This window comes from Anomalospiza imberbis, chromosome 3 (assembly GCF_031753505.1).
Source record: "Anomalospiza imberbis isolate Cuckoo-Finch-1a 21T00152 chromosome 3, ASM3175350v1, whole genome shotgun sequence".
Taxonomy (NCBI): Eukaryota; Metazoa; Chordata; class Aves; order Passeriformes; family Viduidae; genus Anomalospiza; species Anomalospiza imberbis.
The window spans coordinates 65,726,366-65,742,348 of NC_089683.1; the positions used below are offsets into that span (position 1 = coordinate 65,726,366).

Consider the following 15,983-nt stretch of genomic DNA (forward strand, 5'->3'; position numbering starts at 1 on the left):
TTTTTATAATTGTATTCTATGTTTCTGCAAATAAGTAAACTTGTCTCATAGACCTGTTACTGATCTGTCTTCTAAAACAGCAAAAAGGAATTTAACAAAAATTAAGGGTTGAAATCCAATAATAATTAGAACAAGAGATTATGATCTGGGGTAGAGTGTGTGTGTCCTGTCTTTCAAAAAGGATCTGGTGCATTTTGTTACATTCTTACATAGTAATATGAACCTCTATGTCAGTGATAATTTTAACACAAGTTTAGAGACTGCTATGCTCCTTTCTCTGTATCTTCCTGATAGAGCTGCATGTTGTTTTATCTAGAACATACTGTATTGTGACATGTTTCTTAATATTTTATACTTGTCTCTTTTAGGTGATTTCTCAGACCCATATCTTTAAGTTGTTCATAGGGTATATGAGCTATGCCTGGCATTCTAGGCTAATTTTTTTTCTTTTCTGTTGCTCCTAGGAAGTGTGGTCCTGTTGGATTGAGCTGCTTCAATATCTTGATTTAGAAACAGCTTGGCTGAACAATCTGGAAGAAAGAGTGCAAATGACAGGAAATCTACCTGATAAATTGGATGCTGTCAATGATGCCCTTGAGGTATTATAGTGATTCTATCAGATGACTAATTTTTTAGATGGCTCTGTTTAAAAAATGCACTTCAGTGGCATACTGAAATGGGCTGAATATTATGATTCTTCACATTAAATGAACATATTACTCCAAATTGAAAATGGATATTTGTAAGAGCCTCCACCAAAAGTGGACTTTTACTGTAGGTGATAGTGCCATACTTGGTACTGTGATAAAATTGTATACTCTCTCCTGGCCTGTGTAAATTGATTAATTCCTTCCAGGGCTATAGTAGTATGAAATTATGAGAGTAGGCAAAAATTGTTGTGAAGTTTGATTATCTAAAGTAAAATCACCTCTGTGCCATAATGCCATGTGCCATTATGAATTAAGCCATAAATGATTTATGCTTTTAGAGCACTCTCAAGACAGTTGAAGTGTTAAACTTGTATATACAATCAGATTTCCAACTCTGAAAATACCGTAATATTCAGTGTCTTGACCTTTAAAACTTTTTCTAATTAGTCCCTGGAGTCAGTCTTGCGTCACCCAGCTGATAATCGAACCCAGATTCGGGAACTTGGGCAGACGTTGATTGATGGAGGGATTCTTGATGACATCATCAGTGAAAAATTGGAAGCTTTCAATGCCCGCTATGAGGAATTGAGTCACTTGGTAAGAACTTGGGATGAGGGTTGACGTAGACTGGATTTTTCAGCTCAAGTCTGAAATGATTCTTGTTACCTGAATTCAAAGATACCAGACTGCAATACAGGAAAAGAATAAATAGCTTCAGTGGAGTCAGCTGTTTTCAATTTGTAAAAATACCTAAAGAGCAAGATGCTTTCCTATTTTTCATTACACGAGTGAAGTTTTTTTTTGCAAGCTTGCATGCAGGGATGCCCTGGTATTTTTTAGATGATTTTGACAAAAAGGCAATTCCAAAATCAAGGAACAGTTCAATATTAACAACTTAATATTCCTTTGCTATTGCCATAAATACTGGTCATTTTCTCACTAACTGTAACAATGAGGAGTGTAAGTGACATTTTTCACTCTTAAAAATAGCTTGGAAGAAGTCATGCTGAAACAAAGAACAGAAGGAAAACATTTTTCTCATTACTCATCTATTAGGTTGTCCTCTTCCTCTTCTCCTACTTCAACCTAGTCTTTTATAGATGTAATAAGTAGAAGAAGACTAGCTGTATTTCAGGTAGCACAGGTTTGTAATTTGTGTTCTGTATCCTGGTAATACAGGCCCCTGCCAAATTGTAGGATGGGAGTTGTTCTTTGTCACTGATGAAAAAATGTAATTGTAGAGGGAGTTTCAGTTCATCCTCATTACAATGAGCAGCATGAATGCAGTGCCCTCAGCTGGGGGCCATGTGCTGTCACTGACTGCTGTTTTTCCTGTTACAACCGGATTGCCATATAAAAACGTGTTTGCTTTGGCAGCTGCAGCACTTGCACCCTGGGCTTTTGACAGCTCTCCACATCTGTGTGTGTGTGTGCGCATCTCTGTGTGCACTGGTCTGTGCATGCACGTGCTGATAGTGGGGAATTTGTGTTCCTGTGCAGGTAGTGACATTTCAGAAGCTGTTAAAGGAAGTGACAATAAAGGGAAAAAACAGTGAAATTCTTTTTTGACAGTATAACTGAATGAGTTTATTGTTTAGAAAGAAAATGTGAATATTAACATATTAAACAACATTGATCTGTGGTCTATTGTGAAGTTCCTGTTTCCCATTGAATAGATAATTTTTGAAACTGGTGTGGTTTTAACAGAGTACTTTCTTCCTGAGTTAGTAGGAGAGGTGTGTTTTTGCTCTCTCATATGTATCTAGCAGCAGAACGCTCCTTCTCTTCCACTGCTTGTCAGTTATTAGTTCAGAAGCCGAAGCAAACTTCAAAAATTGCTGCTTTCTAGAATTCTTTTTAGCCAGTCCTCCAGGTGTAGGATCTTTTTCAGTCTCTCCCAACTTGTTTTGAGGAATTCTACTGTAATTTGTATTGAATTACTACTGCATCTTGTCTTACCTTTCTGTCCTGCTCAGGCGGTGAGCCGACAGATCACCTTGGAACAACAGCTTCAGACCATGCGAGAAACCGACCACATGCTGCAGGTCTTGCAGGAAAGTTTAGGAGAGCTGGATAGACAGCTGACATCTTACCTGACTGACAGGATAGATGCCTTTCAGATGCCACAGGAGGCCCAGGTATTTCTGTATAGCCCTTCACTACAAAACTTTTGGAAATATCTGATGATAGCGCTCAGTCTAGACTTAGTAATAAATTTCAGTCCTATGCTGATGCACTACGTGTTATCTTTTGCCGTCTGGAGTGTTTTATTTGTTTTAAGAAGCTTGTATTGAATAACAGCAGCTTTCAATTTAGCAAGCTGTCACTAAAGGCAGAATATTTAAAAAAAAACTTCTGGTATTTAAGTTTTACAGAGTAGATTTACTTCTGGTGGGGGGTAAGAAAGTTCCCCTTCCTCTCTCTGCAAGCAACTTTGTGATATATTTTTTTCCTACTTCTGTGATGTGGCAGAAAATTCAAGCTGAGATTGCAGCTCATGAATCCACCTTAGAGGAGCTGAAGAAAAGTGCTCGCTCTTTCCCTCCTGCTTCTCCTGAATGCAGGTCTCCCCGTGGTGGAACTCAGCTGGATGCTTTGCAGGTAAAGACATGAGAGTCACCCTTACACCCTGCTGTGTCAGCCTGTAAATTGGTGCAGTCAGATGAACCTCAGAAGAAAACAGTATATCCTTTTATGTCCTTTCATAAGGAAACAAACAACCCTAGATGAATTGAAGAAAGAAGCTTAAATTTCACAAGTGTCATGGAATAAATGCTGAAAGAGCAAGTCTCTGTATATGAGTAGAATGGGTATTTTCAAAGCGTATGATACAGAATGACATCTGTCTTGCTCCTCAGGTAGAGATTAGGAACAGGTGATGGCACCATTATTTGCCAAGCCAAAATTCCATATATATTGATTTCTGGTGGCATGGTGGGTTATAATTTGTGGTGTGAGATGCTTTAAAGGTTATTTTTTGAAGTGCAGGTACTAATTTAAAATAATCTTTCAATGTAATATTGATTAAAACAGAGAAAGCTCCGTGAAGTATGTACAAAGTATCAGCTTTTCCAGAAACCAGCCAATTTTGAGCAGCGCATGTTAGATTGCAAGCGGGTGTTGGATGGTGTAAAAGCAGAACTTCACGTCTTGGATGTGAAGGATACTGACGCAGATGTAATCCAAACTCACTTGGAGAAGTGCATGGTATGTATGCAATGTTCATGACTCTTGCTTGGGGGTGCTTCTTTTTCTTATAGTTCTTGTTGCTTAAACTCTCCCTTGGGGAAATTTTGCTTGAAGTCATCTACTACTAGAACTTTTAGCTGGAGCTATTGCAGCTCATTGGAAAGTGCTAACAGAGCACTTGATAACTAAAAACCTCATATTCTTGTAGGACATAAAAGCAGTGGGCTGTCAGTCATAGATACGGTGGAACAGCTGAGTTTTTATAAACTCCCTTCCCTGGTTAATCCTCATGTTCTAGAGAGGCATCAAAATCATTAGTATTTAAACAAAACAAATACTAAGATGAAATACAAATCACAATATTAGCTGTGGAGTAAACATTGTTAAATTATTAATCTTATTAATATGATAATAAAAATACGAAAATAAAAACTAGAGTAAAATATTATCAGAGTATTTATCAGAATAAAATATCATGAGGGGTTTGTAATCTTCTTGTCAGATATTGCTATTAATTCATAAATCAGAATTGAAGTGCAATTTGAAGTTGAGGTCCTCAAACGAAGCAGTCAGAAAACCTGCCTTACAAATTGATCACCAATATACACATTTGTGATTTTAGAAACTCTATAAGACCCTCAGTGAGGTGAAATTGGAAGTTGAAACTGTCATCAAGACAGGAAGGCAAATTGTACAGAAACAACAGACAGATAATCCTAAAGGGATGGATGAACAACTGACAGCACTGAAATTTCTTTACAATGACTTGGGGGCACAGGTAAGAAACATAAATAAATGTATGAATATTTCTCTGCATGTCATTTCTCTTCCTTGCTGTTAGATGGTGTTTTAAGCTTGATTCTAAAGCTGATGGTATGTAGTCTAGTTGCTGCATCCAGAAGCAATCAGTTGAGAGATTAAATATTACACATACCTCCCGGGAGGAGAGGTAACCTTGAAGAAAGGAAGGTTTGCAGAGTTTTGCCCTGGCAAAGCTGACCTACCATTTATTAAAGTCTTTTAAGTTAATTTATGATCAGATTATCATGCGAGAAATATAAGTCAATCTGAGTTTTTTTGGGTGTCATGATGGTTTGAATTGTAGTCCATCTAAATGGCTTCTCTCAGTGTGAAATAGAAAATGCAGGCAAACCTGTATTTCCCATGAACTGCATTAAGTATTGGTTAATTTTCTTATTAGTTGAATATTTACTTATCCAAGAGAAGTGTTAAAATCTGACCAGACTAATTGTGTAATTTGTGTGAATACAAATTATTTTACTGGGACAAATATCAAATTTAATGTTAATTTTACTGATATGTTTTTAAGGTCAGACTAGATTTTTAATGAAATTTTTCTTTACAACTTTCTGCTAGCAGGCCTTACAATTTACTAGGAGGAATTGAATTTTACCTGTGTGAGTGACTAGATTCTACAGTCCTTTGAGTTTCAGCTAAAGGATCAAAATAAAGTGGTAAACATCAGTTTGGTGATTGCTAGCTATAAATAAATTGGTATGGAGGTTTCTTTATCTCCTTTAGGAGTATCTCAATTTAAAATTATTTGTATATATTCTCTGTTGTATAGTAAGATACAGATACTTATAAACTTTCCTTTTAGGGTCCTTAGTTAAAGCAAGACAGTTTTAAGGTGCAAGGATTTTATATATTTAGGTGGATATTTTAGCTGGCTAGTACTTTTGCATTTGCTATCTTTTAAAATCTGATTTTGTTTTCTTTCTTTCCTCTTAATTTTTTTTCGGTAGGTGACAGAAGGAAAACAAGACCTTGAAAGAGCAACCCAGCTGGCACGCAAAATGAGGAAGGAGTCTGCTTTTCTGTCAGAGTGGCTGGCTACCACTGAAGCTGACCTTGTGCAGAAGTCCACTTCAGAAGGCTTGCTTTCTGATCTAGATTCAGAAATTGCCTGGGCCAAAGTAAGCATGCTTACTAAATATTGGTAGAAAAAATTTCTGACATTATGTCAATACTAGGTAGAAGTGGCTGTGAATTTAAATCCCTGTAACTTGTTCCTGAATCTCCCACATCCTGAAATTTTAGTAGTATCAATAGTTCATGTTCAGCACCTTACTGAGTCTGATTTGTTTTATCTCAGGCATTTTGCATCAACCTTAAATGCCAGTGAAATATTTGAACTATTACTACCTATTTTGTACTAATAGGTATTTAAGAGTTACTGTATCTCTTACACATTTCACAAGTATAATATTCTTAAAATTATCAGCAAATATAATTGTGGACTGGATCAAATATTTTACTAGTAGAACAAACTGAAAGTGCATTGAATGAAAAGGGCATTCAATGAAAACTTGAGTTTGTAACTTTTCATTGAAACAGCTTTGTCTTCAAAATTGTGACTTTGCAAAATAAGAGTCTACTGTAATTCCTTATTTTCTTTCACTTACAAATTGAATCTTTTAATTGAAACAGGCAAACATGTTAGTTTCTTCAGAGTAATTATATTTTCTCACACTGTAGAAATTTGGCTATTACTAGGAGTTAGCAGTAAGTGTCATTTGATACAGTTCAGCAGTACTGACCTTTCCAGTTTTTGTTTTCTGTCACCTTTTACTTCTGTAAAGGAATAGGTCTGTCTGCAGTCTTAAAACTTGAAAGCTCACCAAATTGCAAACTCATCTAATGTAACCTGTTCTCAAGCATTTCAATCAGGATTAGCAATTATTAGCGCTAGGGTTTTGCTGTGGCAGGATCCCCAAGACTCCTCTCCAAACAAACTTTTGAATCCTTATTGGAAGTATACCATACATTTGTAAGCCACGCAAATAATGACTCTGCTGCACAATCAGGAGGACAAGTCCTATATGTTGCATACAAAGTTGTCCTTTCTGTTTTCAGGTTTTCTAGAGGCAATTTTAAAATGTAGTAACTTAAGTATTTGTTTATGTTTCTATGATAATAAGTTATGGTAAAAGAATAAGTTAATTACTTCATAGATAGTATGTTCAAGGGGCTCCAGACACTGGCTGTGATTAAGTGCATTCTTCACCACACTGTACACTGACATCAAAGAACTTTCTAAGTAGGTAGGTATCGTCAATAATAATTGGTGATCTTGTATGGCAAGAGGTCTGTTTTCCACATGGAAACTGTGTACTGATATCCAAAAGATGACCTATTGCTTAATTTGCATGTCAGTATGCATTCTTTCAAAAAAGGTGTGTTTTTTAGATTAAAAAAAACTATTTAAAAGCAGAGATGACTTGGAAAAAAGGGTAGAGCTAAAGATACATATATTTACATTTCTATATATAGATAATATAACAATAGGGAGTTTGTATTATGTAGACACTGAATTGAACATCTGCAGTAATCAGTTGTGATGGTTCTCAAAAAATATTTAGCATTGGCCTACCATGTTTCTCATGGTTGCCAGCTGTAAAAGTACTTTAATTGGAAAAGATACAGAAGAATCCCGAGTGTCTCTTGAAATTTGTGGTTTGTGCTTTACAATGCAGAAAAAAGGCTTCTAAAAATGGACCTGCAATGTAGTGTGATGTATTTGCTTTACCTACATAATAAAAAGAAATGGTGAAGATGATCTAAGACAACAAACCAAGAGTCCCTAAGTTGTTCAGGACACTTACATGCATTGTGCTCTCGCTCTCTTATCTCTTAAAAATGCTATCACTATCTACAGAGAGTGGCTGTAAACAGATGGCAATTACACTTGGTGTAATTCTTTCCACAAGTGAAGATCATCTACAATATATTTGTTTCCTGTGGAGGTAAAAATCCGCCTCCCCTGTGTTTGGGAGCAGTGCTGTTTTAATGGCTGAACTTGTTTCAGAATGTGCTGAGAGAGCTGGAGAGGAGGAAGGCTGATCTGAAGAGCATCACAGAAAGTTGCACTGCACTCCAGTCTCTGGTGGAAGGGAGTGAGACTGTCCTGGAGGAGAAGCTGTGTGTCCTTAATGCTGGCTGGAGCAGAGTTCGAACCTGGACCGAGGACTGGTGTGACACCTTGTTGGTAAGTTGCATGCATGAGAAATATTCAGGGTAGCTCTCCTTCCACCTTTTGGAGTGGTTGGGGTTTTCATTTAACTCACTTTACTGTAAAGTGAAGCTTCCATGATGCCTCATGGACTTCAAAGAATGTGGAATGGATATTTGTTTATGCTGTAGATGGAGAGGTAAGTCATGAGGAAGATGGAAACCTGGGCTGCTGCATGCTCTTTATTCAGCCTGAATATTCAGTTGCTGTGCCAGCTCCAACATGAACAGAGTGGGATTGTGTTGATACTTGAGACCTGGATGATGGCTATTTAATGGACAATGGATAACTTTGTCGTGGTGTTCAGCAAAGCACATGTGACTCTGTTAACCTATTGCTCTTTTGGAAAGACCATAACTGCGAGTGTTCCGAGTATGGCAACAGCATCTATTTGGATGATTAAATGAAAGCCCAAGCATATTAATGCACCTAAAGCTGCTAATTAAGCTAAATGGACATGAAACAGTCTGCAACTGATACTACTATCAGACTGATGCTTTTATATGAATAAGATATTTTGGTGTTGTTTAGCTAGTTGTGGCAATCAGGGACTTCAGAAGGTGGAAGTAGTAGAAACTTTAGTGTATGCATGGATGGTGAGGCCTGTGCCTTCTGTCCAGTGCCTGTTGCAGGTGATAGTGTTCATTTTGTAATCCAGTTCCTTGTTAGGAGTAGTCAGGTAGTTTACATGTAAATGCTGTAAGGATGAGCCATAATTAAATACTTCTATACTATGTTCATATCTGGTGACAAGTATTGTCTATGCTGTCTATAGTAACATCAAGGAACTTACAGCTCCATGTAGCAAAAGAAGAATTTAACCTTACAAAGCACAATCATAGGCCTTCTCTCTTTTCTCTTCTCCCTTTCTTTTGTTATTCTAAAAGAGCAAATCTTGTCTACTTTTTTGTTTTGGTGAAAGGCTTAAACAGATTGTTACTTCTCTGAATCTGATACACAAAATAAAATTACATCTGTCTGGAGCACCTAATGCTACAATTTCTGACTGCATGTGAAAGCAGACATAATTAACATGGCTACAATTTTTTTACTTTTCTTAAGAGGAAGGAATATTTTAATGTAATCAGTAAAATATCAATTTGACTGCTATAATTTCTAAGTTTGGCATAATCCCTTTCCAATTAAAATACCCCAACAACCACACACGGTGCATACTGTTGTACCTGCTAGTTCTGATAGAAAAAAATGTGGAGTTTTTGGTTGACTGAGATATTTTGAACTGGTTATAGTGTTGTGATACATTGTCTATCTCTAATTGTACAAACTACCTCCGCTACTTCTATTTCCCTTTCTGTGAATTAGAAATTATATTATCAAAGGGTCTAGAATGAAAATTGAATTTTTGTAAATACTATTGAAGATGAAAGGTATGATCTAATTTTCAGTGTTTTGTTCCAAAGTGTGTCCATGACACTATTTTATCGACCTGCTTTCTACTCATAGGATTTTGGCGGGGTTGATTTTATTTTTTTTTTTTTTTTGAGTTTATGCGGTTTTTTCTTGTTGTGGATGGGATTTTTTGGTGGGATTTGTAGAAGTTTCTCATATTCATACATTTTTTCATCTTTTTCCAGAATCATCAGGGCCAGCTGGAAATTTTTGACGAAAATGTTGCCCATATAAGTACTTGGTTGTATCAGGCTGAAGCCTTACTGGATGAAATTGAGAAGAAGTCAGCTAGCCAAAAGGAGGAAACTGTGAAGGTAGGAAATGTGTCATCTGTCAAAATATTACCATGAGTCAACTCATGGATTCTGAATGACGTCAAATTTACTTCAATTTGCTTATTTTTAGGTATCTCTTTTTTTGCCTAGGAGATGACCATTTACATTTTCTTTCACTTCTTAGCGTTTAACATCGGAACTAGATGATGTCAGTCTCCGAGTGGATAATGTCCGTGACCAGGCTGTCATCTTAATGAACGGTCGAGGCGTGTCATGCCGGGAACTTGTTGAACCCAAACTGGCAGAACTCAACCGTAATTTTGAGAAGGTCTCTCAGCACATCAAAAGTGCCAAGGTGAGGATGAACAAGACCCAGAACTTGCTTGGGAGGTGCCGAGAAGATGGCCATTGGCTGTAGTGGATAGGTCATTGTTTATTAGAACAGCATTTTGCTGCTTTTGAGTTCTCTTTTAAGTGTAGGTATTTATATGTGAAAAACAGACTAATTTTTAGACCAGCTGCTTTTTTTTTCCTGAGTAGCAGGTGATGACTTGTGTTTCATGGGAAAATTTACAAACAACTGTTCAGAAAATTGTATATATTGCCGTACATATTTGTGAGCTACAAAACAATACCATCAGCTAATGTGACTGGAGATTTTTCATTTGTTTTGAGAACAAAATACTCAGATTGAAGTTTGAATGTAGAAACTTGGTAATAACTACCAAGTTTATTCAAGTTATCTCTCAGATCATATAATTCTTAAATTTTTGATTTATACTGTTATCTAATGGTCCCCCATGGTTCATGGGGGATTGTATGGGACAGTTCAGACTAAATGTTCAGATTGACCAAGGTTTTATTTTGCTTTGCAGATGCTTGTTGGACAAGAGCGACTTCCTGTCATGTCAGAACCCCGTGAAGCTAGAGTGGCTTTTCTAGACCTGGACAAATTTGAGAGTGACATACAGAATATGTTAAAAGTTGTGGAAAAGCATCTGGAGTTAAGTGGGGAAGATGAAAAGGTTTGTGAGCAATGGAACAAATAATTAATTAAATAAATAACTTCCTATTTTGTCCCCATGTTGCATTGCTCCAGACTTTGAAGGGGAATTCTGATGAAATATCTTAAAGTTAAGGGTAGAAAAGGAAGGGAACTATTAGTTTGTTGGATACCCTGCACAATTTTCCAATACTTTTCCCATAGCTAATGCCTCTTGGCTGCTGGCCTGAGTGTAACTAATTATACTTGAGTTTGTATTTTCATCACAATTTTATAGAATACAAGTAGTGAACTGTGATTTTTGTTCATCTGTCTTCTATCTCCTACTCAAAGTAGCTCTTTGTAAGAAATCCCTCCTGTATTTGAATGATGTTTGAATGAGGTTCAAATTTAAACTGGTATGATAAAATGAATCACAATGCATAGGTGGGATCAGAGGATGCTTGAGGTAAGGTGCAAGTAAGAGTCTTGTAATGTGGCTCTATCTTGAAAGTCCAAATAAAAGCTTTGAACAAAATTTATCTTCTTGATTCTTATCTGGACTCTGCTATTCACCCATATAAAACTGCCACAGTTTTCTTAGCATCTTGTCCACTATGGCCTTGTTGCCTACGAAATCAGGTAAATTCCTGTCAGGCCACCCTATCTGCCTTCCTTTTAAGCAGCTCAAATACTATAAAATGATCTGGAAAGCTGGATATAAGTCTATGGAAAATGCCATGTATATTACAGAACATAAATTTTAAACTATTTCTATAGAAGGGCCTATTGTTATAGAACATAGCCTTCCTTTTATACTGTTTTTATATTTATTGAATTTTTATTTTTGCACTGTTCTGCTCTGAGCTTGCTTATTATTGTCAAGGAATGTCTAGAATAGAAATGGAGATAAAGTCATAATACCCTATTGATGTGAATGCATACTGCTGGCTCATTAAACTTCTTTCAGTACATCTCTTTATAAAGTTTATGGAAAGTTTATGGATTTTATGATTTCATATTTGTTGCGGAGAATCTCTGCTTGAATTTGTTTGGCTCCCATTTGCATTATAAGACAAAGGATTGGTATAGTTGCTGTTAATGTCTGAGCAGCTAATATTTCTAAAATTAATTTCTGTAGATAATAGAGATTTGTGTAATTTTAGCTGGATGAACAAAGAGCTCAGATTGAAGAAGTTTTACAGAGAGGAGGGCAGTTGCTCCAGCAACCTATGGAGGACCATAGGAGAGAGAAAATCCGCTTACAGTTGTTGCTTCTGCAGAAAAAGTACAACAGTTTGCAGGTACAGTTATGGTGGTCACTACAGCTCATTTATAAATTTTTCCTTTGGTATCCTACTTACAACCATATTTTATAACTCATGACTCTTTCAGCATATGTGATTCTCTGGGGAAGAGTTAAATGTATGTGCACACAATCTGAGTCTCTGAATTTTTGCAATTCCAAAATACTAATTTTCTCATTTCTAGGTTTTGGGGGAGTGGTTTTGATTTTTGAAGTCCTTTTCACAGCCTCACAGAGGGCCACCCTATGTATTGACCCAAATAGGTGGGTGCACAGAGTTGGGCATTTGCTTCACCTGTCTTTGCTGTCCCTTGAACAGAGGTTTATCTCCACCACCAGGCTGTGTGAAGAGTGACTATGTATACACATGTACACAAACATACCAACCTCTCAGCATAAGCCATTTGTGTGATTGAGCCTGCTCCCAAATTCCTCTTCCTTCCTATATAGAGGGTATTAGCAGTAATTGCAGACTGCAGCATGTTGTGGTGCTTGCATACACATGCTGTGTTAAAAATGGCTTTGTCTAGAACAAAGATGCTCCTTTTAGCTCACCTGTTTGAATCATGCTAGAGTAGGCAAGCTGAGGTGTAGTTCAAAGATGCAGGGCAAGACTGTCAGGTGGGCTTTCATTACATGTCTTTGCAGATAAAGAGAATATTGCTGTTACAAAAATAAATTATTAGTATTGCATATTTTGGAATTTGCTCCTTCAAATGAATCCCTCAAGTATTTTTGTTGTTCAAATAAATAAGACCTATTCTATTCACTACTTCCCTCTTTTTACACCATATTTTCCTAATACACTGGATTGTAGGAGTGCAGGTCATTTCAAAGGAGGCAGGCGGTGGAACTCTCTCCAGTGTTTTCCCAGTATAAGAAGGAACATGATAGTCTAATGAAGTGGCTGAATGAGGCTGAGGATTGTCTGTCAGGGCTGCAAGGTGTGGAGGATGAACAAAAACTACAGGTAAATGAGGCTTCTGTTTCTTAGAGCAAAGAGTTAATGGTGTGTACCAACTTTGGAGATTCATACGCTAGAGTTTAATCTAGTCTAGTGATCTTCTTTGGACACCTCTGTGAAAAGAAGTGTTTCAAAATGACAGCATTCGTTTGTTATGAAATTATCAACATATGCTAGTTTGGAATTTCTACATAGTCATCATAGGCCCAAAAGATCTCATTGTTCAGACCCAAATCTTAGACAGTGATCTGGGCAGTGGGCATGATTCAGGAATGATTCAGGAAACTTTGTCTTGCCAGTCTTGATCCATGAGGATTGCCCTTTTTAAACATTCTTAACTCAAACAGCCAGATTTAATATCAGTTTGGTGCAGGTATGATAAAAACCTTGTTTGAGGCTTAAATCCAGTGCCTCTGCATCCTGTGGTCAGGGTATTGAAACTACTCTGCTGTCTTTCCCTTCCTCTAGTGCTTAGAGAGGGATAACTGCTCTCATGTAATGGCTATTACTGTATGCAGTGAATATTAATAAAACAGACAAAGGTTGAGGTATTTCTGATAATGTGTGTGTGGGTCTTGACAAACAATTTTGCAACTGATATGATGTCAGGGTCTAATGAAACTGACTGCCCAGAAAGTTGTATGTTTTAATTGTTGAGGATACAGATATTTTTTGATTGCTTTTGTCGTGGCTTTGTGGATATTTTTTGTTGTTTTTTAAATCTCTTTTATTTCTCTTCTCCATCCTTAAAACCACTTGGTTTTGTGGTGATTACATTAATATTTTAGGCAATAACAGTGAAGAACCTTGTGAAGCAGTAAGTAATGTCTTGAACAAGCTTGAGGGCTAGGTCATCTGTCAAGGATGTTTCAATTTCTGCGTATAAGGGTTCGTAATTAACATCTATAAATCTTTTTGACTGCTTTGTAACTTTTTAACCCAGAACCAATAAACCTGGAAGCAGGGGTAACATGCTCTGGCTCCCTGTGAGACTTGCACTGCAAAATCATATGTGGTACTCTTTGTTCACAGCTAGTGCTGTGTGGCTTCAGGTGCAGGTGATAGATGTCTGCTGTCCTTTGTCACACAGGCCATTCAATATCAACTTTAAGATCTGCTGCTCTTTAGAAAGACTTTTTGGCATTATAAGGTTTCCATGAAGAGCTGGGCAGCAAAGAGGGCCCAGGGTCTGTAGAACAGTCTGACGTCTGACTGCTCTGTTGGGTCTCCAGCAGTCTCTTCTGGTGACATAAGCTTGGGGACCTGATGATGCCATGGAATTTTTGTAGAGGGAATGGGGATCCATGTGTATTTAAAGTAAAACAACATTGTTCAGTTTTTCTGTTTGACCATCAGATGCATTGAATGAATCAATTGCTGGACAGACATGGAAAAATGGTGCACCTGCATGGCTCTTTGCTAATGGGGGCATGCCTCAGATGGGTCCTCCTTGTTACCACTCATCTTGCTGCAGCTTGACTGATCTTCTCTAAGGAAGATACTTTGTTTCCTGTAAAGCCCATTTCTTAAAGGGATATACTGCAGCTAATCCCTGCTACTGCTAGATCCATTCCTGGATAAGTGAATCTGGTTGCTGAATGCAGAATGTCATGTCAGTATGGATTACTTTAGCAATTACAATAGGCTGTTGATGGAGAAATATTATCCTTGCTCAGGTCAGCTAGATTGTCAGAAAAGGACCACAGAAGTTTTCATTACTGGTGTGAAATTGGAAATTCAAACTGCTGCTTTTGCTTCCTGTGCCTGTGTATTTCTGATATTTGACTAGTAAGGCAGCTTGTTTCAAGTGGCCTTATTTTACTTTTATGGCTTGTTCTTTCACTGGCTCTACTAATCAATCTTGAACACTGAAAATGGTGGGAGACCATAACATTGCTAAAGGGAGAAAGAGTCTTCCCAAATATCATCATTTTAGATAATCACTGTTGCTCCAGAATTTTCTTGAAGCCAGCAGACTTAAAAATTGTAGTGCTTGCTGCTCACTGCAGCTGAGGACTGAGAAGCACTAAATGAATTCTTGACCTGCTGGTGTGCAGGTGGCTTAAGTACTCACCTTGATGTAAGGAAGCTGTAGTGAGAGAAAGATAAACTGCTGTATGATGTGAGCAAAACAGGGAGGGAAAGGAAGATTTCAGCTGCTGAGCTGAGGAGTATACATCAACTGAGCTTATATGAAATACATAATTTATGTTTTTGTAAGCAAGTGTGGAGGAGAGGACTTATTTATGGTGCTTGAAGGTCATATCTATATATTGATTTGCTGGAAGTAGCTGGATCATAAATATTCCTCATCATTTATGCTTCTAGGGATTATGAAGTTAAAATATCTTTGAAATATTGGTAACCCTTCTGCATCGTAGGTATTTTTGAGTAAGCCTTGTTTTGCCACTGATCCATTAGCAAGAAAAGTTTGCACTGGAAGTTTGCATCTCCTAGAGGTCCTTATTTTCAAACAGTGCTTTTGTATTTATTTAAAGTGGACTATTCTGCTGGTGTTAAAAATGAGGGAAAGGAAATAATTAAACCTTAAATTGTAGAGGTAATTAGTTGCCTAAATTCCTGAGAGATTTTTCCAGGTTTTAGGAAATTGTTTTGAAGTGGAAATGGTAATTTTTCAGATGGTGAATATTGGTAATTTTGGACCTGCAGTGAATATGCAGTTGAAGGCACAGTGCATTTTTTCCTATAAACTGAAGCAGACATTGTCTTGAAGGCTCTTGAAGTATTAATTCTGTAATAAAGAAAATTTATTTGTTTTTCTAGTATTCTTTTTATAGGAAAGGATCTGGATTACTTAAATATGAACAATTGTTTGCTGACTGCATTAATTAAATGGACTTGAGCTTTGGGAAACCTTTTTTTAGAAAACTGGCTCTGAAATATCTTGAGATTTGAAAACTGGCTTATATAGTTAAATATCCAGGGAGGTAAATTATTTAAATTTATTTTAATGTCTAGGGCAGTAGTTTCCAAAATCCACTGGGAAGCAAGTCAGAAAATCTTATTGAGTTGAATCATTGGTAGGTTTTGTTTCAAAATATTTTTAAGTGTAAAAGGGGAGAGGGGAAAAAAAATCTGAAACTGAATTCTGAATTGCAGGTTAAACTGTATGCTAAGTATAGGAGGAAATAAATTTTTATTTGACCTCCAAAT

At 37.0% G+C, this 15,983-nt stretch overlaps 1 protein-coding gene across 1 annotated transcript in view; it reads left to right on the forward strand.

The window, feature by feature from the left end:
* Positions 1-15,983, forward strand: part of UTRN (utrophin) — a 302,322-nt gene that overhangs the window by 78,904 nt on the left and 207,435 nt on the right. Inside the window, exons 27-39 of the mRNA XM_068184872.1 lie at positions 465-599; positions 1,098-1,247; positions 2,627-2,788; positions 3,123-3,251; positions 3,684-3,857; positions 4,462-4,617; positions 5,606-5,776; positions 7,669-7,848; positions 9,468-9,596; positions 9,742-9,912; positions 10,433-10,582; positions 11,706-11,843; positions 12,663-12,815. Coding sequence (XP_068040973.1) covers positions 465-599; positions 1,098-1,247; positions 2,627-2,788; positions 3,123-3,251; positions 3,684-3,857; positions 4,462-4,617; positions 5,606-5,776; positions 7,669-7,848; positions 9,468-9,596; positions 9,742-9,912; positions 10,433-10,582; positions 11,706-11,843; positions 12,663-12,815 — 1,998 coding nt within the window. The remainder of the gene's footprint in view (positions 1-464; positions 600-1,097; positions 1,248-2,626; positions 2,789-3,122; positions 3,252-3,683; positions 3,858-4,461; positions 4,618-5,605; positions 5,777-7,668; positions 7,849-9,467; positions 9,597-9,741; positions 9,913-10,432; positions 10,583-11,705; positions 11,844-12,662; positions 12,816-15,983) is intronic.